This window comes from Tachysurus vachellii, chromosome 9, assembly GCF_030014155.1.
Source record: "Tachysurus vachellii isolate PV-2020 chromosome 9, HZAU_Pvac_v1, whole genome shotgun sequence".
Taxonomy (NCBI): domain Eukaryota; kingdom Metazoa; phylum Chordata; class Actinopteri; order Siluriformes; family Bagridae; genus Tachysurus; species Tachysurus vachellii.
Window position 1 is genome coordinate 27,229,317 of NC_083468.1, and position 26,162 is coordinate 27,255,478.

A 26,162-nucleotide genomic window follows, 5' to 3' on the forward strand; every position below is an offset into this window, starting at 1 on the left:
GGCTCTCACATGTCTATGGCTCTGTGACTTTCTGTCTACACTCTGCATAAAAGGACCCTTGTGTTTAGGGGATTTCCGCAAAAACGAAACTAAAATAACGGAAGTGCTGTGAAGGTTTGGGACACAACAAGGTAAGGAGCTCAAATTTCTACATCCTTTAACAATATACAGATGGACTTTTGTACCTTATCTCCGTTATATCTGTATTTCTGACCATTTAACACACACACAGAGAGAGAGAGAGAGAGAGAGAGAGAGAGAGAGAGAGAGAGAGAGAGAGAGAGACAGACAGACAGACAGAGAGAGAGAGAGAGAGAGACAGACAGACAGACAGAGAGAGAGACAGACAGACAGACAGAGAGAGAGAGAGCGCACTAAAAATGGCGTCTGTGTTGTTGTGAATCATGAGCTGAATAGTGAGCTGAATAGTGAGCTGATTCGTGTTTAACAGTTTTATATGTTAATAAAAGTTAATATATAACGTTATTGTAATACTCCGACTATAACTAGCTGATTAAATTTGTGCCTCGTTTTTGTTTACTTCATGCTTTCTTTTTGTGTTACTGTACCTTTAAGAAAACGTGTTTATTACGTAACCGGTTCCAGCTTGTGAATCCTTTTAAAGTTTCAAAATAAGTTTTTATTTCTAGCTTAAACTGTAAAATGTTTGGTTTCTTTTCAGACCACTTTACATTTATGGATATGAAACTTTCCAAATAAAATAAAAATATTTAAAATTAAAATATGACATTTCGCCATTTTACTTTCCTCATAAAAAATAGAACATCATTAATTTTTGTCCCACATAAATAATTCAAAAACATTTTCGACATTGATCCAAAAAGCCCAAGTGCACATACAATAATAACAAGGTGCAGGTTCTGTATTTATATTACAGAATGTACAAAAATCTGATATATAATTTTTTTTGTAGAAATTGGTTTGTTGGATAAATTAGGTGTATAATTTTAAAATATACTTCACTAATTTTATTGTTAATGCAATATTTATTATTGTCCAAACCAATTTCCAATTAATATTCTTAAAGAGTCTGTCCCAGTATTCACAATATTGCAGGACAGTGAAGTAACTCCCTAAAAAATTATTACATTTATTGTCTTTAATATTAATACCATTCAAAATTATTTCTTTTCTTATTTCTTTTTTTTTATCAAATCAAATTTGTCACATACACATACATACAGGGTATGACATGCAGTGAATGCATCTTTTTGCATCTGTCCGGTATATAAGCATAAATGGAATGCAATTTAGTATAAAAAAAAATGAACCAAAACCAAAAGGAGATAGATAAATAAAAAAGTAGAAACTATATAAAAACTATAGAAAATATTAAATTATATGTGGAAAAATAATGTATATACATAAATGTACATATCCATAACTATACATAAATGTGTATGGTTTTTTATCTCTTCTGCAGACCTTGTCAGCATTCCTATGCAAATTAGGAGCGCAGAGTCAAGATGACTTTATATGTTTTGACTGCTTATAAAAAATGAAGTATATATGATTTTTCACCTTTTTAGTCTAACTTGTTTCCAACATATTAACATATATTTTGCAAAAAAAATTTGTAATATTTGGTATAATAAACCTCATTAGTATGCAAAAATGGCACATTTTCTAGGAAATTTTTTTTTTTTAATTTACAATTACAGGCTGGTATATTTCAAAGCCAGGAGATTGTTTTGAAACCATTTTGACCATTTTTAATGTCAGCAAATAATAAAACCTGTTTTTTTCCAGGCCAAATTGACTTGAATGCTTATAAATAAAAAAATATATACAATTATCACCATTCTGTGTGATCAGCTTACAATTGTGAACATTTTGCACTTGCAATGTCTATTTTGCCCAGCAGATGTCATCTGATCACATTACTTACACACACACAGAGAACAGAAGAGAAGAGAAGAGAAGAGAAGAGAAGAGAAGATTTTGCCCCCAGCTGGACAAATGCATATAACAAGTGTGAAATCTTTACAAATGAGTAGGCTTTTGTTTTTTCTGGAGGCCTAATGAAATGCAATGCCCAATGCTTGTGTGTGTGTGTGTAGCATCATTTCGGTAGATAATATTTTGCCCTCTGCTAGGCAAAGGCATATCAAAAGTGTGAAATATTTACAAATACAGTGATACCTCGAGATACGAGTTTAATTCGTTCCGTGACCTTGCTTGTATCTCAAATTGCTCGTATCTCAAAACAATTTTCCCCATTTAAATTAATTGAAATACCATTAATCCGTTCCAGCTCGCAAAATTCCACTCCAGTTGTTTTGTTTGTGTTTTGAATATGAAAAATGTACAGTACCTGTATTTATAAATGACAAATATTGTATAGAAACATACAGTAATAAAAGAGAATGTTAAAAAAATAAACTGGTTTTACTTTACTGAAGATGCGCACGGAGGTTGAGGGTAGAGTAAACAGGCGGAGGATTTAGGAGGAATTACACTTTCGTTCATTTACTCGCACTCTTAATGCTACTTTACACTTAAATGGAACTTAACTAAACTTCATTTAGAGCGGGGAGAGCAGCAACTAGAAAATTGAATAGATCCCCGTATAACAGAACCATTAATCATGCATAGAGTAAAAAATAGGGAAGGAAAATAATAAATGAATAAATGGATAAATAAATAATTAAATAATTAGAGACAGAGAGAGAGAGAGAGAGAGAGAGAGAGAGAGAAATATGTGCAGATTTATGACGTAAACTGGTACAAGGAACACAGGTTCCGGCATGGTGGAGTCGGGGTTGGAGGAGGGAGTTTAAATCGCAGCAGCAACGAAGCTCTAGAAAGCGGCTCAATGAATGGGAATTTAAATGGTCGGGTAATATGGATGTCGTAACTGGATTGGTGCGCATCATGGACAGCTGATTAACAGCTGATGCACTCTTGACGACATGGCCTGCCAGAACTAACGCGATGCTTGATTTCTCTTAACTTAACTGAACTTAATTGTTACAAGTTCTGTTTTCTTTACATTAATTTTGCTTAATTTTCTTCATTGCATTTCTCTTCACTTGTTTTTGCCTTTTTTGTCACTCTTTCCTCACTAACATCTGCCGGTCGTTTTAAAAACCTGTCCGGTCGGCATATCAGATGCGGTGTAGTCAGACAATTTCAAATTTTTTAACAGATCCAACGCTTAAAACGGATCCCGAAAATTACTGCTCGTATCTCAAAAATTTGCCCGTATCTCAAGCCAAAAATATGGTCGAATCACAGCTCGTATCTCAAAAAATTCGTATGTCAAAGCACTCGTATCTCGAGGTATCACTGTATGTAGCTTTTTTTCTGGAGGCCTAATGAAATGCAATGCCCTATTTGTGTGTGTGCATGTGTGTGTGGTGTGTGTATGTTTTGGGTACGTGTGTTAGTGAACATTGTATGTGTGCATTTTTGTGTCTGTATGCATGTTCATTGCGCTGAAAAGGGCAAAAGTGTGACCTATTGTCCTACTAAATGTCGCCGGGTCAAGTTGGCCCTGGATGACTTGAGGAGGAAGTATTGATTTTATGAACACATAGTTCAACAAAAATAGACAATTTGGAACAATCTTGGAAAATTTCAGGCAAATACGTGGAAGGAAACACAAGTTATGACACATTAAACTTTCCAGCCGGGTCAGATTGACCCGTGGTATGCAGAAGGGTTAATAAATGTTAGTTTCTTATTAGATTCCATATTACTTTGCAATAATCTCAGAAAACCAGCAGGAACTGCATCAAATACACTGATATATTCTCGTGGAGAAACTGGAATATTAAATGTTTTAAGAAACTCAGAATATGTCACTAAATGAACTTTTATCATTTAGCAGTTTTGAAATAAACAATCTATTATTTTTAACCCAGTTATTGTATTGATTATTTCAGATTAACCTCCTGAGACCCGTATGCTACTGTTGTGTACATTATAATTTCTACTGACTGTTTCTCTTAATTCATAGCTGATAACTATAAAAATTTAATCAGTGTTTTCAAGGAAGCAGTTTCGCAAAAGAATTATACCTAACAGTCCTCATATAAGGTTGGTACTGTACAATAAATATATATAGACAATGAAGTTGTGAGAAAATGTTATGTCCTCATATGAGGACAAATCAGGTCTCAAGAGGTTAAATGCCTGTGGGGAGAAAAATTATGTTTGTAGATAAGAAGCCAGTACAAGAGAGACTGTGTATGAAAATCTGATAACTGAAAAGGGAGTTTATTTATATCAAAATGTGATATATTTAATACTGATTATTATTATTATTATTTTATTTTTGTTTTTTGAATATATTTTGAATTACGTTTGAATTGCGTACGCATGCTTTATAAATGAGACCCCAGATGTATACGTAAATTACTAAATTCTTTATATGTGCCTTTTAATGGTCTTTGTGGATAGCAATCTTCAGAAGGATGACATACAATTCCAATCACCCCAAATATAAATTTAGTATTCATAAAGGAACTCATTAAAATATTTATTTCTTCTTCAAATTACACAAAAAGGATTAGATTTCTGTTGCTATTATTATGACCATATATATTATGGTCACAGCAGAGACTCTTTTTTAATTACCTCTCGTTCATTCCGGATATCAGTCCTACATGCGGAGATCTTTGTTGCATTAATTTTTTGGGGGGTTTTTTGGCTTCCGTGGACTAGAGACTATTTGTTGGATTATTCATTTGTGTTCTTAGATATTTGTAGTGGTTCCTGGATTTTTCTGTCAGGTCAGTTATTTCTGTGGAGTCCTGTGACTGTATTATCTTGTTGGGGAATATTTTGTTTGGCCTGTTATTTCTGTTCAGCCCTCTGACTGTAACTTTTTTGGTGGATTATCCTCTGGTACTGATACGAAACATTGTCTTTTTCTATATTAAAAAAATCTATGTGATTGGGAGTTCCGCATTTTTGGGTCCGTCCCACCCTGCGTGCTGACAGTATAATCTGGCCAATCATGGACTCAGCAGATGCGCTCGACTTACCCACCCTCCTCTCGAGCCTATCACAATTTTCTGCAGCCCATGGGAAACAGATAAAGGATCTCACCAAAGCCACTCATGAACTCATTCGGCATGTTGGCTCTCTCCAATACTGCTGCCTTGGACCCCACAAGGTCTGGGAGCCACATCTGCTACCCCCAGAACACTTCAGTGGTAAACCAGGAGTGCCAAGCCTTCCTCATGCAATGTGCAGTGGTTTTTGAGCTCCAACCCTCTTCTTTTTTCTCCGAGCACTCCAGAGTGGCCTGCATTATCTCTCTCCTGTTTGGCAAGGCAAAGTTGTGGGCCACTGCCGAATGGGAATGGCAGTCACCCATCTGTTCCTCGCTTGAACCGCTCTCCTTAGAATTACAAAGGGTTTTTGACACCATGCTCCCGGACACTGTTTGAGACTGTACAGGGAAGTTGTTCGGTGGCGGAGTATGCAGTTGGCTTCCGCACAGCAGCAGCTGATAGAGGATGGAACCCCCCGGCCCTGTATGACGCCTTCTATCAGGGTCTCTCTCCCAAGGTTAAAGATGAACTTGCTGCTTGGGAGCTACCCCATGGATTGAATGATCTCATCTCTCTGGCCACTCAAATCAACTGAAGGATATGGGAGCGAAGGGCTGAAAGAACTCTCCAACGTCTCTGGAGAACCACCCCTCGTCCCATCCTTTCTCCTCCACCACCATCCCCACAACCCTCAACCTCAGCCATACCCATGGAGATTGGTCAGGCTCGACCTTTTGAGCAAGGGGGCAGTGGCGAGCTGACAGCATCCAGTCCCCTCCAAGCCCCTCCTCAATTCAATCCCTAGATGCTTATATCCACATCAGGCTACTCATTGCACCAAGCTGCTCCAAGTCACCATAGCTGTCATTTCTGGTTATTTATTCCCCTCAGACACCTGTCATGTTGGGCTTCCCTTGGCTTTGCCAACATGATCCTCATCTGGACTGGAGTAATGGGTGTGTCCTCGAATAGGGTACCCATTGTCAATCTCACTGTCTCCTGCACCCAGTCCCTCCTCTGACCCCACTGATTCTCCTGACATCAGCTCAGTGCCCTCAGCTCCTCCCCTGATGGAGATGGTTTCTTTTTTTGTCTGTAAAAAGGACTGTTCACTGTGACCCTGCATTGACTATCAAGAACCATTACCAGCTGCCTCTTATGACTTCGGCCTTTGAACTGCTCCAGGGGGCCAACATCTTCTACGAGCTCGATCTCAGGTACGCCTATCATCTGGTGCACATCAGGGAGGGCGATGAGTGGAAGACTGCTTTTAACACTCCCACTGGCCACTACGAATACCTGGTCATACCATTTGGTCTCACTAACGCCCCAGTGGTATTCCAGGCACTGGTTAATGACGTGCTGTGGGAGATGCTGAATCAGTACGTGTTTGTTTATCTTGATGATATACTCATCTTTTCCTGCTCTCAGGAGAAACATCAAGTGCATGTCCGTACTGACCTGCAACATTTGCTGGAGAATCATTTGTCTGTGAAGGCTGAGAAATGCGAGTTTCATGTCACCCAGACCACCTTCCTGGGGTTTGTTCTTTCAGTAGGCAGCACCCAGATGGATCCGGTTTGTATTACGGCGGTCAGAGAGTGGCTTCCTGCTGGGTCACACAAGGAGCTTTAGAGGTTATTAGTGTTTGCCAACTTTTACCAGTGGCTTCAGCATGGTAGCTGCCCCTCTCCATTGGCTCACCTCCACACTTCAGACCTTTACCTGGAACTCCGAGGCTGAGCTGGCTTTTAATAGAACTCTTCACCTCTGCCCCCATATTGACTCTACCTGATCCAGCCCACCAGATTATCGTTGAAGTGGATGCTTTTAATCAGGCAGTAGGAGCTGTTCTCTCTCAGAGGTCACCCAAGGACAGTAGGGTGCACCCTTGTGCTCTCTTCTCTCGCCTTTTCACCCCGGCAGAATGGAACTATGCCATTAGGGACAGCCAGTAGCTCGCCCTTGAGGATTGGCATCACTGGTTGGAGGGGCATGGTCCGCTTGTGCCCAACACAAGAGTTCTCATACTCCACCTGCTGGGTTCCTCTGTCCTCTTTCTGTCCCTTGACGACCGTGGTTTCACATTGCCGTGGATTTTATTACCGGATTACCTCTCTCAGCTGGCCAGGCCACCATCCTCTCTGTTTGGGTTTTCAAAAAGGGGTTTGTATCTACCTATGGTTCCAGTACGAAAACAGAATGAAGGGTTTCGCATCTGTGTGGATCTGAAAAAACTGAATGAGGCTGTGTAAAGGAAAAGATATGTTTGTCAGGAAACAGGTGTCATCAGGGATAAGACCGGGCTCAGACACAGGAATAACAGAAACACGATTTATTAACAAAATGAAAAACTCAGACAGGGAAAATCAGGAACATGACAGAGCAAACTAAACACGGAAAATAACAAACTGAGCAGAACAAGAAATAAGAAGGTCTCTGCCATGCCAAATGTAACGTGGAGGAAATAAATAGGCAAGTGAGTTATAGTAAGTTAGGAGCAGGTGAGTAGCAGCAAGAACACATGACACACACAACACGCTGCCGAAACACAACCTAAGGTTCTTGCAAAGAAGGTCCAAGCAAGGTCCTGACAATGTTCTTCCAACCACAGAGGAGGTAATAGCAAAACTGGGTGGAGCAACAGTCTTCTCATTGTTGGATGGTGCCTCAGGTTTTTGGAGGTTTTTTTGACAGGTTTCTTTAGAACCTTTGTTCTACCTCAGTACCTAAGGTACTCCTTTAAACGTCTTCCTTTCGTCATCACCAGTGCTCCAGAAATATTTCAACAAAACCTAAAGGGGTTGAAGGTGTATTTGTGTATATGGACTATATATTAGTGTGTGGAGACACCATGGAAAAGCATGACCAAGGGCTTACCAAGGTATTGGAGAGAATTGCGTCTGCTGTGAAAAGTCTCTTCACTTCTCTTCCTTAGTCCCTTGATTGGCAAGTCAAGCGTGAGACCCGATCATGAGAATGTCAGAGCAGTCCATAAGCTCTCACTGCCATGCAATGTTCAGGAGCTGAAACGTGTACTTGGAATGTTCAATTACCTGGGTGTAAGGACTACGGGAACAATTCACTGCCAGAAGGGGTGTTGGCAGGGAATTGTTATTCTTTGTTTAATGTCATGTGATTGTGTTCACCTGTTTGTAATTATCCTTTAAAGTGTTGTTGTATTTAAACTTGCCCTTTTGTGTTCTTTTCAAGTCATTGTCTGCTGTTGTGTTCGGTCTGCAAGGTTTTGCTTTGGTTTTGATTATGTTTTGAGTATTCCATGTGTCGTTCCCATTGTTATGTTATAATCATTGTTTTGCATGTTTATTTCTGTTTTTAAACAAGGACCTTGTTTTATTCCTGTTCATGGGTCTGAGTTGTTAAAACTACCAAACATGACAGAATGACTTGACCTTTAGCAAGCCGAGCAGGATTACCAGGCAGGTTTAAGATCCGGACTTGTACAGGCTCTTGTCTGGGAGTATCGTTGAGGACATCCAGCATGAACATCGGTGGGTGGTTTTTCCTAATCTATCGACAGAAGGTGAACCACTGTATTACTTGTTAAGCCCGACTACTGCATGGATTTGGGTCCAGCCTCAAGAGGCAGCATTTCAGCACAATAAAGACATCCTTTCCATTTATCCAGTTTTGAAGTTCTACAACGTGACACTATCTGCTGCTTGTCTGGGTTTGTGAAAAATATGAAAAGTACCTGATTGGCCTTGAAAACCTCAAATTAGTGGCTGATCACAAACCGTTAGTGCCTCTTATGAATAAAAAGGACTTGCACAATGTTCTGTTGTAATGGCAGAGACTATGAGGTTGGTGGCAGATACGCTATAATGAAGCCCACTAGCATGGAATGAAAATGATCTCAACACACAGTGATGTGGAGTGTTTCATTGCTGTTGTTGCTGAATGCATACCTGTAAGCCCACCAAAATAGATGGCCAAATTATGTAGACAAAGTTCCAGTGGTGATTCGACAGTATTTCCCTTTGGGATGAAACAGACACAGCAAAAGCCCCTCAATTCAATCCCCTTCCTAATAATAATTGTATAATAATAATTCCTAATTCTCATCTAGTTCACACCACACTCAAGGACATGTTCATGCAGAGAGAGATGCAGATTGCAAAGAAAATTTTGCAACAGAAAGATCTTTTTGCATTGATGAGCTACGTGATTATTCTGCTCTGATTGTTCCTTTGAAATCATTACACTTTTCTTTCAGCTTTAAAAGAACATAGCTGTAACACACAGCAGTAATGTGATATTTTTGTAATTTCCATTCAATCTTACCTTATTTCATTTACTCATAAATATGGTGTTGTGTGTCTATGTTTGCATGTACAACAATAAGTACAGTGGTCATCAGTAACGGCTCATTACAGAGACATGATGGGGAGGCAGATGAGGCTCTGGGTCTCTGAGGCTCTTCCTCACCTGTCCTCAAAGTAAAAGAGAAATAATCATAAAATTAAATAACAAGTAACTTTTATCCACTGATCTGTGCTATAAATTAAATTTCTGTATGATTGCGATTGTTTTGATTATTTTATAGTCATTTTATAGTATTTGCGTTTTTTCCTGTTCAATTACAGAAGAGAGACGTGAATCTGTGTGTGGTCGCAGGCTTGTGGCTGCATCCCCCATACTCTACCTCTCCTGTATGCAAAAGAATCACAAAACTTACAAACACACAGGTAATGTGCAATTTACTCTCGTGTTGTACAAAGATTGCTGTTCAAATTCCATTTGTCTCTCAGTGTGTTGTGCAATGGGCCCCTTAAAAGTGGAAGTCAGAATTGTAACTATGACTCTGAAGCAGACATGACCCTCACTGCACCTCACTGGCTCATTAAGAAATACGATTGTATGTGTGATTTTAGGTCTGCATTTATCATTGAGGTCAAGAAAACACAACATCCTGAAAATGAGTTCATCCGGTAAAGATAAAAGGTGAGAACTTTAATTATTTATTTATCTTTTCTGGTTGTCTGCTTATGTTGGTCTGAGCCCAAGAAGAAGAATGGCTTACTGGACTTTATCTAAGAAACAAGATCTTGTCTCAGGTTTTGTAGGTGGTGAGAGAGTGAAACTATTATGATTAAAGGTGGGGTGCACAATGTTTGAAAGCCAATGTTGACATTTGAAATCACCAAAACAAACACACCCCTAACCCAAATTGGTGTCACCCCATGGTATCCGCCATTTCAATGTTTCAATCACTTTTGGCTAATGTCAGACATGTGCACTGAACACTCTCTCTGCCGCATGGTGAGAAGACACGCCCCTTTCTGCTCATTGGCAGGGTTTCCCGCAGAAAATTTGTTAGTTAAGGTGGTAGGGTTTGGCGTGTGGGCGGGGCTATCGGCGTGTGGGCGGGGCTATCGGCGGGACGGCGCTTCTTTGTGAGATAGACCACAGACTCTGTACTACATTTAACAATTATTAATTTAACACTAAATATAACATTTAAACAACATATACTAATAATAAATAAGAAAGTGCAAAACAACATTCACACGCCTTTTATCAACAGGCTAGTTATCATCCATACAGTAACAGACCACGTCTTTCTCTCATTTCAGCCGTGTGGCGTGCGTGCCCGCTCGCGGTGTGAAGCGCATCCGCTCTATTCTCCGAGATGCACTTGACGGCCTTTTGTGCAGCGGAATTGTTTTTTTTTTTGGACGACATAGTTAAGGCGGTAGGGTTTCCCAGCTTAGGCGGGCCGCCCGAGCTGCGGGAAACCCTGATTGGCTACACGTTTGTTTTGTTAGTCGGCTCGACTCAGTTTTCTGAAGAATTTTTTAAACATTGTGCACCCCACCTTTAATGAGATTCGTCATTTCATCACTTCAACAATACCACAAAGTCTTCTATATTGTGTGTTTAATAAAGTGGGATGTGGTAGTGTGTGTTGGGCTACTGATCGGAAGGTCATGGGTTTGAACCCCAGGTCCACCAAGCTGCCACTGCTGGGCCCCTGAGCAAGGCCCTTAATCCTCAGTTGCTCAGTTGTAAGTCACTCTGGATAAGGGTGTCTGCTAAATGCCATAAATGTAAATGTAATATCAATCAAATAATTAAGGTCTATGGCAAAGTCCGTGGCCAGGACAGGCAGACAAAAAAGTAATTAAGATAAAATTAATAACAAGTTGTTAGCACATGGTACTTAGCCATGAGATAAACAATGCAATGAAAATGTGTGTAACAGTTCTCCATTTCTGATATTCATAAACTGAAGCATATTCTTACAGTACATGTTGGTTTAATTAGATATCAGAAAGACAGATCTGACTCACCTGAGCCCAGCTGTGTATCTATGAAGAGTGACCAGTCAATGGGTTTACCAATAGCTTTTCAACAGGCAGAGAAAGAAAGGTAGGCAATGTCACATGATGAATTTCATACACTTACATTACACTCCAGTTTACTAAGAAGATAAGAAGTCTGTCAACTGGTTTATGATTTCAGTCTGATTCAAAAAAAGAGGCCTGGTACACCTGAAACCAGAGCTGTATCTAAGAAGAGGACATCAGTGGATGAGCCGTTTGAACAGACACAGAGGTCTAAAAGGACAAAGTAAGGAATGTCTCATGATCAATTTTCAATACTAACATAGCCCTTGTTCATAGTTAACTTTAATTCATTCTGTTAAGATATTATATAAAGTTCACGTTGCCTTTGGACTGGTGTGGGAAATCTGACTCTAGTTCAGTTTTGAAGATCCTGTGTGTCATATTTTACAATTTGATGTAACACAAGTGAATTCTCCAAACTCTGCTGTATTGATACCAAAATGAATGCAAAAGCCAACGTTCTTCTAAGTCTATTTATTTAATAATAGTACGTTGCTAAGGCCAGAGCAGAGGCAGGAAAACTAACCAAAGATAATCCATGTTCAGAAACAGGAAATCTGACAACAGAGAAACTCGGCACAACGTTTCAGAGAGACAAAAGGCTCTGGATCCTTAAACAGAATGACTAGAGGCTGGTATTGACTATAAGGAACAAAAAAAAATCTCCATGCAGCTGAAGGGCAGAAGCAACAGAGACAAGTTTTAGAGCATAACTGACATCCTTCACATAGATGAAAAATCCAGTGGTGATAAAGAAGCAGCGACAATGAGGACCTCCAAGAGATAAGGCGAAAGTTTGGGAAAACAGTTTGCTGCTGACTGGAGTCAGGAAGCCAACGTGATGATGAGATTTTGAGTAGCAATAATCACTAACACTTCCTTTGCCTAAATTAAATTTCCTAACTTATTTTTTTTTAAATGAGTTTTGCAAGTAAGCCAAACAAAACAACTTCAAGAACTTACAGCCATGGGAACTATAACACAGAGAGGAAACCTGTGACAGTTCTCACTTTCTGCAACACACTGAAACTATTGTGGAAAAACAGAAATACCTTACAATATATAATGCTTTAAATAGACATGAGAAAGCCAGATGTGTCCAACCTGAGCCCAGCTGTGTGTCTATGAAGAGTGAGCAGTCAATGGGTTTACCAATAGCTTTTCAACAGACAGAGGGAGAAAGGTAAGTAATGTCTCTTGGACAATTTTAGGTTCTAAAGCTTTTTAAACTGGACAACAATACAATATTTATATGAGTACAGAATATTACATTACAGTATTTGTCTCATTATCGTATTGTTGTCTTTAATTAAAGAGACAAACCTGGCATTTCCAATCCTCCAGTGGGGAAGTTAACTAAAATCCAGGTATGTATTTACAGTATATTTTTACATGTGTGAGAATTTAGGTTCTATTTCCTGCTGTGGTCCAAGCTTGCTCTAACGTGTCTAGATCTTCATACATGTTTTGGCTTTAGCTCATTTTAATCCTTATATTATGTATAAACTGGATTACTGAGAACTACACCAGGTTACGTATTGTATGTACTCCGGTTGCCTAAGAAAGGAACGAGACACTCTGTTGAATGCCACACTCCAGGTGACCTTTCTTCAGACAAGTAGATGATGTTGTAATGTGTCACACTTTGTCATGGACCTCCTTTGGGCTTGTCGCAGGTTCTTCATTCATGTCTTAGATAAAGATCTTTGTGTCTCTTGTGATGTAGGGTTCTATCAACCATTTAGAGTTCTATGTTTCAGGGATATACTTTATTTTAGGGTTTGACAAAGATCCTTCAAAAACTCCATCATAAGGAAGAAATCCCTTTATTTGTGTTAGATTTAACCTTTTTTCTAAAAGTGTATGCAGTGTGCAGTATGCTTTATCCAGCTGTTTATCCTCTGCCTATGCTTTCTCTCACTCACCACGAGAAACAGACAGGGGTGGCGGTACAGGATTACTGTTGTCAAAGAGATGGTGTTTTACACCTCTCCTCTTGTCTCATGCCTCATGCCATTTTAGTTACCTCTCCAATCAACCTTGTTATCATTGTTGTCTACCGCCCTCCTGGTCCCCTGGGAGACTTCCTGGAAGACATGGACACACTGCTTAGTGCCTTCCCTTCCGATAGCTCCCCTCTGACAGTGCTCGGTGATTTCAACCTCCCCTCTGACAAGCTTCAATCTTCTTCCCTCCTGACTCTTCTGGACTCATTCGCCCTGACACTCAACAGCTACAGTACATCCCCACACATAAAGGAGGCAATGTCCTGGACCTGGTTTTCACCCGTCCTTCTCTAGCTACAGACATGACTGCTACCCCACTACATGTCTCAGATCATCACCTGGTATCCTTCACCATCACTCTCCCTACCCTACCTAAAACTACCTCTCATCCCCTCGCTCTTACCCACTGCAATCTTCACTCTGTCTCCCCTTCTTCTGTAGCTTCTGGCACTCTTTCTTCTCTTCCTGATCCTGAGTCTTTTTCCTCTTTGGTCTCAGCCACAGATACTTTCCTCTCATCTCTCTCCTCAACTATGGACTTCCTCTGCCCTATGTTCACTAAACCCAAGAAAACTTCTTGTTCTGCTCCTTGGGTTTCAGATTTGCTGTGCAACAATCGAAGAGAGCTAAGATCATCAGAGAGAAAGTGGAATAAATCACAACTTGATGCAGATCTTGATTCTTAGCGAACACTCCTGGCCAAGCTCTCCTCAGATGTGACTTCTGCCAAGTCTTCCTTCTACAAGGAAAAGCTTGAATCTTTGTCACATGACCCTAGGAAGCTCCACAACATCATCTCTTCTCTACTCAACCCCCCGGCTCCACCTTCTTCATCCTCCCTGACTGCAGAAGACTTTGCTACTTCCTACCAGGAGAAGATTGAGGAAATCTGCCGGACCTTCACTTCAGCCTCGACTGCACTTGCATGTCACAGTATGGATTCTCCCACTCCTTCGTTGTCACATTTCTCAACTGTAGCAGCAGAAGAGAATTTTACAACTCAATCAGTCTTGCAATCCTACCACCTGCCCATTGGATCCACTCCCTTCCACTATGCTCCAGACCATCTCGGAAGACCTTCTGCTTTTTATTACCACTATCATCAATAGATCCATACCATCTGGTCAGGTACTAACTACATTCAAGAGAGCAAGGGTTATTCCCATCCTAAAGAAACCTGCTCTGGATCTATCAGACATCAGTAACTACAGACCGGTATCACTTCTCTCGTTTCTTTCAAAAATTCTTGAACGCATTGTCTATAATCAACTGTCTGTCTATCTCTCACAAAACAACCTCCAAGATCCCATCCAGTCTGGCTTTAAAGCAGCTCATTCCACAGAGACAGCCCTTTTGGATGTCTCTGAGAAACTACATGTTGCTAGATCAGCCAAACTGTCGTCCATCCTTATCCTCCTTGACCTTTCAGCAGCATTTGATACGGACCACCACAAGACTCTCTTGTCCACCCTCTGGAGTCTTGGGATTTGTGTATCAGCTTGGGAATGGTTCGCTTCCTACCTGGAAGGACGCTCATATCAGGTAACATGGAGGGGAGTGACAACTGCTCCACGTAGACTCTCCACTGGTGTCCCACAGGGCTCAGTATTTGATCCTCTTCTTTTCTCACTGTATACTCACTCTCTTGGTGAAGTTATTTCCTCACATGGGTTCTCTTACCACTGATATGCTGATGATACACAACTTATCTTCTCTTTCCCACCCTCAGATACCACAGCTTCTGATCGGATCTCAGCACGTCTGGCAGAAATTTCATCATGGATGACTGCTCATCAGTTAAAGCTCAATCCTAGCAAAACTGAACTGCTGTTCCTCCCAGGTGATTCATCCCCAGGTCATGATCCTGCTATATCCTTGCACAACGATCTGATCTCCCCTTCAGCCACAGCTCGCAACCTTGGGGTAACCATGGACAATCAACTGTCCTTTTCCTCTCATGTTGCTAATGTGACTCACTCATGTTGCTTTCTTCCCTACAACATTAGACGGATTCGGCCATTTCTGTCCACACAGGCTGCTCAGGTACTTGTTCAGTCTCTTGTCATTTCTAGACTGGATTACTGCAACACACTGCTGGCAGGTCTACCTATGAACACAATTTGTCCTCTGCAAATGATCCAAAATGCAGCTGCACGACTTGTTTTCAACCTGCCAAAGTTCTCGCATACCACCCCACTGCTGCAATCCCTTCACTGGCTTCCGGTAGCTGCACGCATCAGATTCAAAACACTGATGCTGGCCTACAAAGCCAATAATGGACCTCTTACCTCAAAGCCCTCATCACTCCTCGCACTGCACCCCGCACCCTCCGATCTACCAGCACTGCTCGACTGGTTCCACCATCTCTCAGGGCAAGAGGCAAGTATACTACAAGACTCTTCTCTGTACTGGCACCAAGGTGGTGGAATGAACTTCCTCTAGAGGTCCGGACAGCTGAGTCACTGGCTATTTTCAAACGGCGGTTGAAGACCTACTTATTCAGGAAACACTTCAACTAGCACTTCTTTCCCTATCTTTTGCATTTATTAAAAAACAAACAAAAAAAAAACAACCTTTGACACTTTTTTATTGTAACCTTGAACAATGTTTTAAACTCATGGTATCTTATGTATGTAACTTAGTGATTATCATGATAATGATAGAGATTTAAGCACTTATGTACGTCGCTCTGGATAAGGGGGTCTGCTAAATGCTGTAAATATAAATGTAAATGTATTAAACTCTAGGTATCAGGTCTCACTGAGTTCTCACAAAATATCACATGATATTTACATCTTTATTAATCTGTCACATCAATCCATTAATTTATTTGATTCATTTGGATATTTGATTAAGTATTTCTCTTTAGGATCCGATCGGAAAATATCCAGGAGGAAATATTAGTGTGAAGAGGGAGAAAGAACATAAGAGCAGTACAAGAGGTACATTTCATAGCTGTAATTTTCTTATAAAGTATAAAATATTCTAAATTAATTGAACTCTGAAAGTAAACACGTTAGTAATTCTAAAACATTAACAGAATGGAAATGTTTTATTGCTTTCTTTGTTTTTTTTTGTTTGTTTGTTTTTTGTTTTGTTTGGGGGCACGGTGGGTTAGCATGTTTGCCTCACACCGCCAGGGTTGGGGGTTCGAATCCCGCCTCCGCCTTGTGTGTGTGGAGTTTGCATGTTCTCCCCGTGCCTTGGGGGTTTCCTCCGGGTACTCCGGTTTCCTCCCCGGTCCAAAGACATGCATGGTAGGTTGATTGGCATCTCTGGAAAATTGTCCGTAGTGTGTGATTGCGTGAGTGAATGAGAGTGTGTGTGTGTGCCCTGTGATGGGTTGGCACTCCGTCCAGGGTGTATCCTGCCTTGATGCCCGATGATGCCTGAGATCACAGGCTCCCCGTGACAGTAGAAAATGAATGAATGAATGTTTTGTTTTGTTTTTTCAGAACTGCACCCTACATGGAAACAAAACTTCAAATCCAAACTACAGAACAAATTTCAGATGATTAACGAGGGAATCTCAGTGTATGTAAATTCCAGACTTCTAAATGAGATTTACACAGAACTCTACATCACATCAGATTCTGGGTTTGGACACACCAATAAGGAACATGAGATCAGACTTGTTGATAAGTCACATAGGAGACTAATAACAGAGGAGTCCATCAATTATAATGACATATTTGAAGCCTTACCTGGAGATGAGAAACCCATCAGAGCTGTGCTAACAGAAGGCATTGCTGGAATTGGGAAAACAGTTTCTGTTCAGAAGTTTGTTCTGGACTGGGCTGAAGGAAAAGCAAATCAGGATTTGGACTTTATTTTTCCATTTAACTTCAGGGAGTTGAATTTTAAGGAACAAGAACATCTCGGTTTGTTGGAGCTTCTCCACTTTTATTTCCCAGAAACCAAAGAACATAAAATAGACTTTAATCGTTACAAAATCTTGTTCATCTTCGATGGACTAGATGAGTCTCGTTTTTCTCCTGATTTCATAAGCAGTAAAATGTTGACTGATCCAACAGAATCAGCTTCAATCGACACTCTGTTAACAAATGTTATTAACAGGAATCTGCTTCCATCTGCATTTCTCTGGATAACATCTCGACCAGCAGCATCCAGTCAGATTCCTGCTGTTTATATTGACAGAGTAACAGAGGTACGAGGCTTCAGTGACCCTCAGAAAGATGAGTACTTCCTGAAAAGGATCAAAGATCAAACCCTGGCTAATAAAATAATCTCACACCTAAAGTCAACTCGAAGTCTTTATATTATGTGCCACATTCCAGTCTTCTGCTGGATTTCATCGACTGTTCTCGAGAGAATGTTCAGTGAAGCAGAAAGTGGAGAGATCCCAAAGACCCTGACTCAAATGTTCACACATTTCCTGATCTTACAGATCAAACGTGGATCCCAAAAGTACAAAAAATGTGAAATGAATCCTGAACAGATTGCAGACATTGTATTTAAACTGGGAAAGCTTGCGTTCCAGCAGCTGGAGAAAGGAAACCTGATCTTTTATGTAGACGACATCATTGAGTGTGGGATTGATGTCCATGAGGCCACGGTGTACTCAGGGGTTTGCACTCAGATCTTTATTGAGGAAGTCACTTCACACCTGGGGAAAGTGTACAGCTTTGTGCATCTGAGTGTTCAGGAGCATCTTGCAGCTATGTATGTATTTCTCTCATGTGTCAATGGAAATCTCTCAAAACAACAAACCCCTGAAATCTTCGGCCTCTCCAGCAAAGCAACACTGATAGACCTTCTAAAGACAGCAGTAGACAAGGCCTTACAGAGTAAGAATGGACACCTGGACCTTTTCCTCCGCTTCCTCATGGGTCTCTCACTGGAGTCCAATTCAATTCTCTTCCAGTGCCTACTGACGGAGACAGGACGCGGCTCTCTGAGCAAAGATGTTGCTGTCTTAAACAAGGAAATAACCACGTACATCAAGGAGAAGATTAGAAAGAATCAAATATATTCACCAAAGAAAACCATCAATCTCTTCCATTGTCTGAATGAACTGAATGACCAGGCTCTGGTACAGGAAGTTCAAGCCTTTTTGAGCAAAGCAACAAATCATTGCCTCCAAGGAGTCAAACTTTCTCCAGTTCAGTGGTCAGCTCTGGTTTTCTTCCTGCTGAACTCAGAAAATAAGCTAGAAGAGTTCAACCTACAGAAGTATGAAGCATCGGATGAGTGTTTCAAAAAACTCCACCAAGTGGTTACAGTATCCAGAAAAGCTCTGTAAGTGTGACTTTATGACAAGTGTTTGTTTAACTTATTAAGTCCATTCAAACAAGACACGTAGCAAGTTAGTCCAAACTGACCACTCTAAATTTCAGTTTCAGTAGACTGGTTAAATCTTATTCTTATTAAAGGTGGGGTGCACTATGTTTGAAAGCCAATGTTGACCATTGAAATCACCAAAACAAACACGCCCCTAACCCAAATGTTTTTATAGCTCCACACATACATACATAACCCAGGTAACTATTATGGCAGAACCTTCTGGGGCAGCTGGTCGTGGGGATATTTTTATCAATAAATGAACTCAATGAGTAATACTATGGTAATACAAATGTGTTTTTGTTGTACCGTGAAAGGTTTAGCTACGTTTCACGCGGAAGACAACGTTTAACACCTAGAACCCGAGGCAGAGGTAACAGCGGGTATCCACCATGTCAATCTTTCAGTCGCTTTTGGCTAATGACAGACATGCGCACTGAATGCTCTTTCCACTGCATACTGACAAGACACGCCCCTTTATGCTAATTGGCTACATGTTTGTTTTGTTAGTCGGCCCGACTCAGTTTTCTGAAGCATTTTTCAAACATTCTGCACCCCACCTTTTAGGAGCCAAGCTGATTTTTTTAAGAATCCATTTTTTTTTTGTAATGAGGTAAAGAAGCAGGCATGTTTTATGTTGAGTAATATATAATAGCACTGTTCATCATTTTAAAATGTCTTCAGTCAAGTTTTATATAAGTTTAAGTTTTATATAAGTTTAAGTCTAACTACTTATAGGTGCTTGTTTAACTTTTTTGTTCCAGGCTGTGTGATTGTAATCTTACAAAGAAAAGTTGTAAAGATCTGGTAAAAGTCCTCAGCTCGGTCTCTTCATGTCTGAGAGAGCTGGACCTGAGTAATAATAATCTGCAGGATTCAGGAGTGAAACTGCTTGCTGATGGGTTGAAGAGTCCACAGTGTAAATTAGAGATCCTACGGTGAGAGCACTATTTTCTTCTGTAAATCAAATTAAGCAATAATTGACCAAATGTACTGACACTCTTAGAGAAGGTAGGTGGGCAGAATGATTTGCAAACTCAATTGTTAACTATGTTGATCTGTGAGGAATGTGACTTGGCTGGGGAGTTAATGTTTTCCTACTATGTTGTAAGATTCCTCTTTTATTTCTCCTCAGACTTGGAAATTGTAAGCTCACAGAGAAAAGTTGTGCAGTTCTTGCTTTAGTTTTCCAATCCAACATAACGCATCTGAAAGAGCTGTGTCTCAGCCACAATAGTCTGCAGGATTCAGGAGTGAAGCAGCTCTCAGATGGCCTGCAAAGCCCACATTGTAAATTAGAGATACTAAGGTGAGAACATCACATTTTCATGTAACAACTCCCAAACAAACATTGTGTAATTTCATTAGGAACATGAATAAAAAAATTAGCAAATAAAATATATTGAATTTGTTTAGATAGTTCTACACAAATATATTAGTATATGAATTAATTGTATCATTAGTTTTTGCATTTGCTAAATACAGATCACACACTGTTATTTTTTTCAGCTATAATACTGATAAATACTGCAACAGGCACTTGAGCTTCGTCTTTTATTCCTGCAGGTTACGTGACTGTAACATTACACTGGAAGGCTGTGTCGCTCTTGCTGGAGCTCTGAGGTCAAATTCATATCTGAAAGAGCTCAATGTCAGCAGTAATGATTTAGGAGACCAGGGAGTGAAACTGCTAACTGATATAAAGGACGATAAAAAGTACACACTGGAGAAGTTGGAGTGAGTTACTGACATTAACAGCTACAAAAGAATTTCCCAAACAATGTATTGATAATGATGATGAGTTCCACAGTTTTTCCACACCCCCAATTCTTTTATACTTATGGATAGTTCATACTTTCAAGCTTTTTTTGTTACATTGAATGTTCCTGAATGTTCACAAACCTAGTTAGTTGCTGTTTTCACTTATTACTGCAGCTATAAACAGTTTCCTCAATGGCCTTTACTGAACATTACCATACAGAAAACCATATGGGTTTTGCCAGTTTGCATGGGGAACCTGTGAGAACACTCAGTAGCTAGGCTGGAAATTACAAGGCTATGCTGGAAACTTGTAGAATCTCTGCTGGATTAATGTAGTCAGTGTGGTTGTAATGTTTGTGGACGTACGCCGCCGTAAACTCCACCTCCCACAGTAGCGAATCAGACCCAAATGCAGGATTCCAGTGCATACACCATTTTATTAGCAAAACAAAAAAAACAACAACTTACATATGACATAAAACCTAGACATAACTACGACATGGAAACCCTAGATAAGAAACAAAACATAATCTTGACATTGCAACATATTATGGCTTACACATGCCAACAACGTTAACAGATACGAACAACAACGACTCACCAAAACAAACAGAAAACAACAGGCAACCAATTAAGGTAAACAAGGAACAGGTGAGATGGTGGGAACATAGAACAGGTAAAGGTGTAGCACCGCCCACATAGAAACATGTGTTTCTTGGTCTGGTAAGGAACTTTCCAAGCTTCTGACTGTGGTTCCTTAGCTGTTGATCATGGAACATAAGGATTAGGATTCAACTTCTAGATCCAGCAATACTCTGAGCCTCCTTCCAAAGAGCGATTCAAACACGGAGAACTCTGTAGAGGCTTCCTGGACTGTAAAGAGGACAGACAAAGTTCCCAGTTTCTTCCTTCCTCATCAACCAACTGTTCCACAGTCTGGTTAAAATGCTCCACTAGTTGGTCTGTTTGGGGGTGGTACATGTTTGTCTTAATTTGTTTTACTTGCAACAGCCGACACAAAACCACCATTAGTTTAGACATAAAATTCATACCTTGGTCTGTCAGTAGATCTTTGAGGATCCTGACCTGACTGAAGAGCATCATGAGTTCCCAGGTGATGGACCAAGCCATGGCCTTCCGCAGGGTAATGGGTGGCATAGTCTACAATCACAATGATATACTCATGTCCAGGGATGTGGCAGCCTAGTAGCTAAGGCGTCGGACTACTGACTGGAAGGTCATGAGTTTGAATCCCAGGTCCACCAAGCTGTCACTGCTGGGTCCCTGAGAAAGGCCCTTAATTGTATAAATTGTAAGTCACTCTGGGTAAAGTTGTCTGCTAAATGCCAGAAATGTAAATGTCCACATGCTAACATCAACAGCACTCCTACAGGGTCTATTCCTATCCTTTTTCAATCAGAAGACCCAATGATGGGCAGCAGGAGTGTTACAAGTGGGTGATTTACGGGAGTAGTTACTCAGCACTGTGGACTTTTTTCAGTGTGCTTTGGCCCATGAGGTGACTTGCTTGTTAGTGGCCCACGTGCATTATTGTGTCAATATATGAGAAATAGGAGCCCGGCAAATCTTGGCCCACTTACAGTATATGTGCTCTATGTCTATTTCCATTTTTGCTGAAGCTACTCTTTCAAGTGTCTTACTGATACATACAGTAGATAGGAGGATGTTATTGGAGAACCACCATCTACTGTACCATTTACTACCATCCACATTGTTTCAGGCAATTTTTAGCATGGAGCAAGGCAGCAGGAAACCCTGGACAATCTCTCCGGTGTTCTGTCTTCCGTGACAGAACACAAACAATTGCACATGTGGAGTAGGCAAAATAAGCTATGTTTATGACCTTTTGTGGGTGATGGAATGGTGGTTATTGTGAATGGTGCTGTGAGGTTCTTGGTGCAAAATTGTACTTCAGGGTCACAGCAGCTTTGCATCTCTCGGAATCGAGGAATCAGTTCAGATTATGTGGAAATGCAATCTGCTGGTTTTGATGGGGTTGAATGGCCCATCATCACATGTAACAGAATAGCATGGATGCCTGTGATTTTATTTCAGTTTCCCTATTGTAAGGGCTATTACAGAAAACTACAATCCAGAATTTGCCAGTGCTGAGCGTATACATACATGATTATAATTCATATGAATATCTAATAATTCTCTCTATTTATCTTACAGGCTCTCAGATCTGACCTGACCTGGTGTAAAAAGCCTTGTGGAGACAACACACTCACGCTTTCTTAGATGTCCAAGATGTTTCAAGATTTCTTAGATATCCTTCCTGACACACTTGCTTTTTGGACTGTTTTTACTGATTTCACTAATCAAGCAAACATTTTGAGTGGTGTTTGTTCTTAGCTTCCAGGTCAATAGAATACTTTCAAAATCAAAAAGAAGCTCAAAAATATAGTCAATAAAAGCAAGTAAGTACTAAAAAACATCCAGGTGAAACCAGATCTATAGTGGGCTAAATTCTCCCACTTGCTAAAGTCCTATGCTGGCCCTCTGCTTGGGTTGTTGTGTTGGTCAGAAGTCCATGGTTAGGCAGATGATTGAGGTTGGGTAGATGCCTGAGGATGATTAAAAGCTCTCGGTTGGTCAGAAGCAAGTGGTTGAGCAGATGTTCATGGACAGTCTGATGCCTGAGGATGTGCAGAGGTCTGACATTGGACAGGAGTTAGTGATTGGTTAGATGCCTGTTGCTGTGCAGAAGTCTGAGTTTGCCTCTTGCTGGGCCCTAACGAAGAATTCCCAGGTTAGGCAGAAGCTCATGGGTGTTTAGATAGCTGAAGATGTGCACAAAACTGGGTTTTATAGCTCTACCATGGGAGAAGCCTCAGGCTGGGTAGAAAACGGCTGATTTTGGCCAGATGCTCCTGGTTGGTCAGATTCCTGAGGTTGGGCTAAAATAGAAAAAGCATATTACAACATTAGATGGATTCGGCCATTTTTGTCCACACAGGCTGCTCAGGTACTTGTTCAGTCTCTTGTCATTTCTAGACTGGATTACTGCAACGCACTGCTGGCAGGTCTACCTATGAACGCAATCCGTCCTCTGCAAATGATCCAAAATGCAGCTGCACGACTTGTGTTCAACCTGCCAAAGTTCTCGCATACCACCCTGCTGCTGCGATCCCTCCACTGGCTTCCGGTAGCTGCACGCATCAGATTCAAAACACTGATGCTGGCCTACAAAGCCAAAAATGGACCAGCTCCCTCTTACCTCAAAGCCCTCATCACTCCTCGCACTGCACCCCGCACCCTCCGATCTACCAGCACTGCTCGACTGGTTCCACCATCTCTCAGGGTAAGAGGCAAGTATAGTACAAGACTCTTCTCTGTTCTGGCCCCAAGGTGGTGGAATGAACTTCCCCTAGGGGTCCGGACAGCTGAGTCAATGGCTATTTTCAAGCGCCGGTTGAAGACCTACTTATTCAGGAAACACTTCAACTAGCACTTCTTTCCCTATCTTTTGCATTTAAAAAAACAAAAACCTTCAACACTTTTTTATTGTAACTTTGTATTTCATTGTAACTTTGAACAATGTTTTAAACTCATGGTATCTTATGTATGTAACCTAGAGAACCAGCATTGATGTATCCAATGATGGAGATTTAAGCACTTATTTATGTCGCTCTGGAAAAGGGTGTCTGCCAAATGCTGTAAATGTAAATGTAAATATGCCTGGGCATGAAACTGTGCAGTAGCCCCTCTTTGGGAAGCCCTGGTTTAGGCAAAGCACAGTTCCTTATGAGTCAATTCAATTCTATTTTATTTGTATAGCGCTTTTAACAATATATATATATTGTTAAAAGCGCTATACAAGTAAAATAAAAATATTCCAATCTTCCAATTTGTCAGTTTAAAGGACCACTTATGAAATCCATCAGCAGCGATGGGTGAAGCCAGTCCATACTGGGTGAGAATCTTAGCCTTGACTTTCTCATAGTCCCTTGCTTCAGCCAACACATAATAAGTGCGCTGCAGCTCTCCTAAGGTGCTAGAGTCTGAGGCTAGAAATAGAACACCTCTCTTGGATAGTGCATTCAAAGGTGTGTACGTAAGCTCAACAATGTTGTTGCCATTGAGATTGGGAACTAAGTGCTGGGCTTCACAAAATGTGTCAGTAAGCAGGGTTGGTGCCTTATGGAGGGCTAAAAGTTTATTAGTATTGGTGTTAACATGTAGCCCTTGGGCCAACTTGTTTGACCTCCTTCTGCCAGAGAATGGACTCAAGGAGGTGCTGGAAGTGTTTTTTTTTTCAAGGACATGTGATTGGTTCTGTGTAGTAAATGATAGAAAAGAAGAAGTGAAAATCATTTTCATCAAAATCTAATTAAATCTGTTTTGTAATAATGTGATTTTCTAATCACAGAAAAATCAGAAATTGCCCATTATAAAATATAAACCAATATCATGTAAAAGTATTGCTATTCTTTATCATATGCTATATACAGCACTTACACAGGTGAATCTCATCTTACTCCTTATATGACACCTCTATTATTTCACATCTAGATTTTATTGCCATGTACTCGTGTAATATACATGTATCTAGGCTTATAGCAGCAGCCTGTAATAGTAGACTAACATCTCATAAAGATTTAAAAAAAAAAAGAAGCATACAGTCATTGCTAATGTGAGATATTTGACTATTACAGTATGTACAGATGTATTCTCCTGTGTTATAACATGTATAACTACATGTTACTCAGTGTGTCATGTGATGTACTTTGTGTTCTATAAATTGATGTCTGTACAAATGACCAACTTTGATGTTATCACTTTAACTATTATGCTTTAGTAGATGAATATTATTACTGTTATTACTGTTATTATCACTGGCTATTTTCAAACGGTGGTTGAAGACCTACTTATTCAGGAAACATATCAACTAGCACTTCTTTCCCTATCTTTTGCATTTATAAAATGTTCAAAGTTACTTTTTCATTGTAACTTTGAACAATGTTTTAGACTCATGGTATCTTTAGTATGTAACCTAGTGAACCAGAGTTAATGTATCCAATGATAGAGATTTAAGCACTTATGTACGTCACTCAGGATAAGAGTCTGTCACATGCTGTAAATGTAAAGCTCAACGACATCAATTAGGTTTAGATTTAGTGCATTTTTCAATAAATGTAATTTTGCTTCATGCCTTCAGTTTCTAATTCTTGAGAACATAACCACGTTCCTCTAAACTGTGTTTGAGACGATGGTGTACGCACTGTTTCACCTACTCTAACACACCTCAGTTTTCTCTGCACATTAACACTGCATTATTATGTTAGATGTAAAACATCCTCGTGTGTGTGTGTGTGTGTGTGTGTGTGTGTGTGTGTTTCTACAGAAAAACAATATTATGAATCATTATGAATGTGTAGTCACCATGTTCACCATGTGTGAGTGAGTGTGAGTGAGTCATTCTGTATGTGCATGCATGTGTGTCTTGACTCATGGATCTAAAATGAACTAAAATAATAGAGTCGATTCTTCTTCCTCAACACTATTTTGATTTAAAACCTGCAGCACCGGATAACAATAAATAAATATGTAAAAAATGTAAACGGTGAAAAATGAGGGCATTTGTTTTTTTCATCTTATTAAATAACTGCTATAAATAAATGAAAATGAAGAATAGACTCAAGCACTGATCTTAAAAGATATGTGAAAAAAATGTT

General features: G+C 40.2%; 1 protein-coding gene across 3 annotated transcripts; it reads left to right on the forward strand.

Annotated features, from left to right (window-relative positions):
• Positions 1-25,636, forward strand: LOC132851493 (NACHT, LRR and PYD domains-containing protein 3-like). 3 transcript variants are annotated; one of them, XM_060878409.1, is made up of 13 exons: positions 1-131; positions 9,632-9,733; positions 9,920-9,989; positions 11,313-11,417; positions 11,511-11,618; positions 12,474-12,578; positions 12,711-12,762; positions 16,271-16,343; positions 16,857-18,660; positions 19,467-19,640; positions 19,838-20,011; positions 20,269-20,439; positions 22,660-25,636. In XM_060878409.1, exons 2-13 carry the CDS (start codon positions 9,700-9,702, stop codon positions 22,676-22,678), a joined length of 2,889 nt encoding a protein of 962 aa, XP_060734392.1. In that variant the 5' UTR covers positions 1-131; positions 9,632-9,699; the 3' UTR covers positions 22,679-25,636. The 3 variants fall into 3 exon arrangements, with proteins under 3 accessions (XP_060734392.1, XP_060734390.1, XP_060734391.1); XM_060878407.1 differs by lacking the exon at positions 1-131 and adding an exon at positions 1,966-1,993; XM_060878408.1 differs by lacking the exon at positions 1-131 and adding an exon at positions 8,512-8,536.
• The last annotated feature ends 526 nt before the right edge of the window (positions 25,637-26,162 follow it).

Excerpts from the sequence above, each read along its gene's own strand:
- LOC132851493 (XM_060878407.1), top strand. Across the intron at positions 12,579-12,710 it reads CAACAGACAGAGGGAGAAAG|AGACAAACCTGGCATTTCCA; the intron begins GTAAGTAATGTC and ends CTTTAATTAAAG. Across the intron at positions 18,661-19,466 it reads ACAGTATCCAGAAAAGCTCT|GCTGTGTGATTGTAATCTTA; the intron begins GTAAGTGTGACT and ends TTTTTGTTCCAG.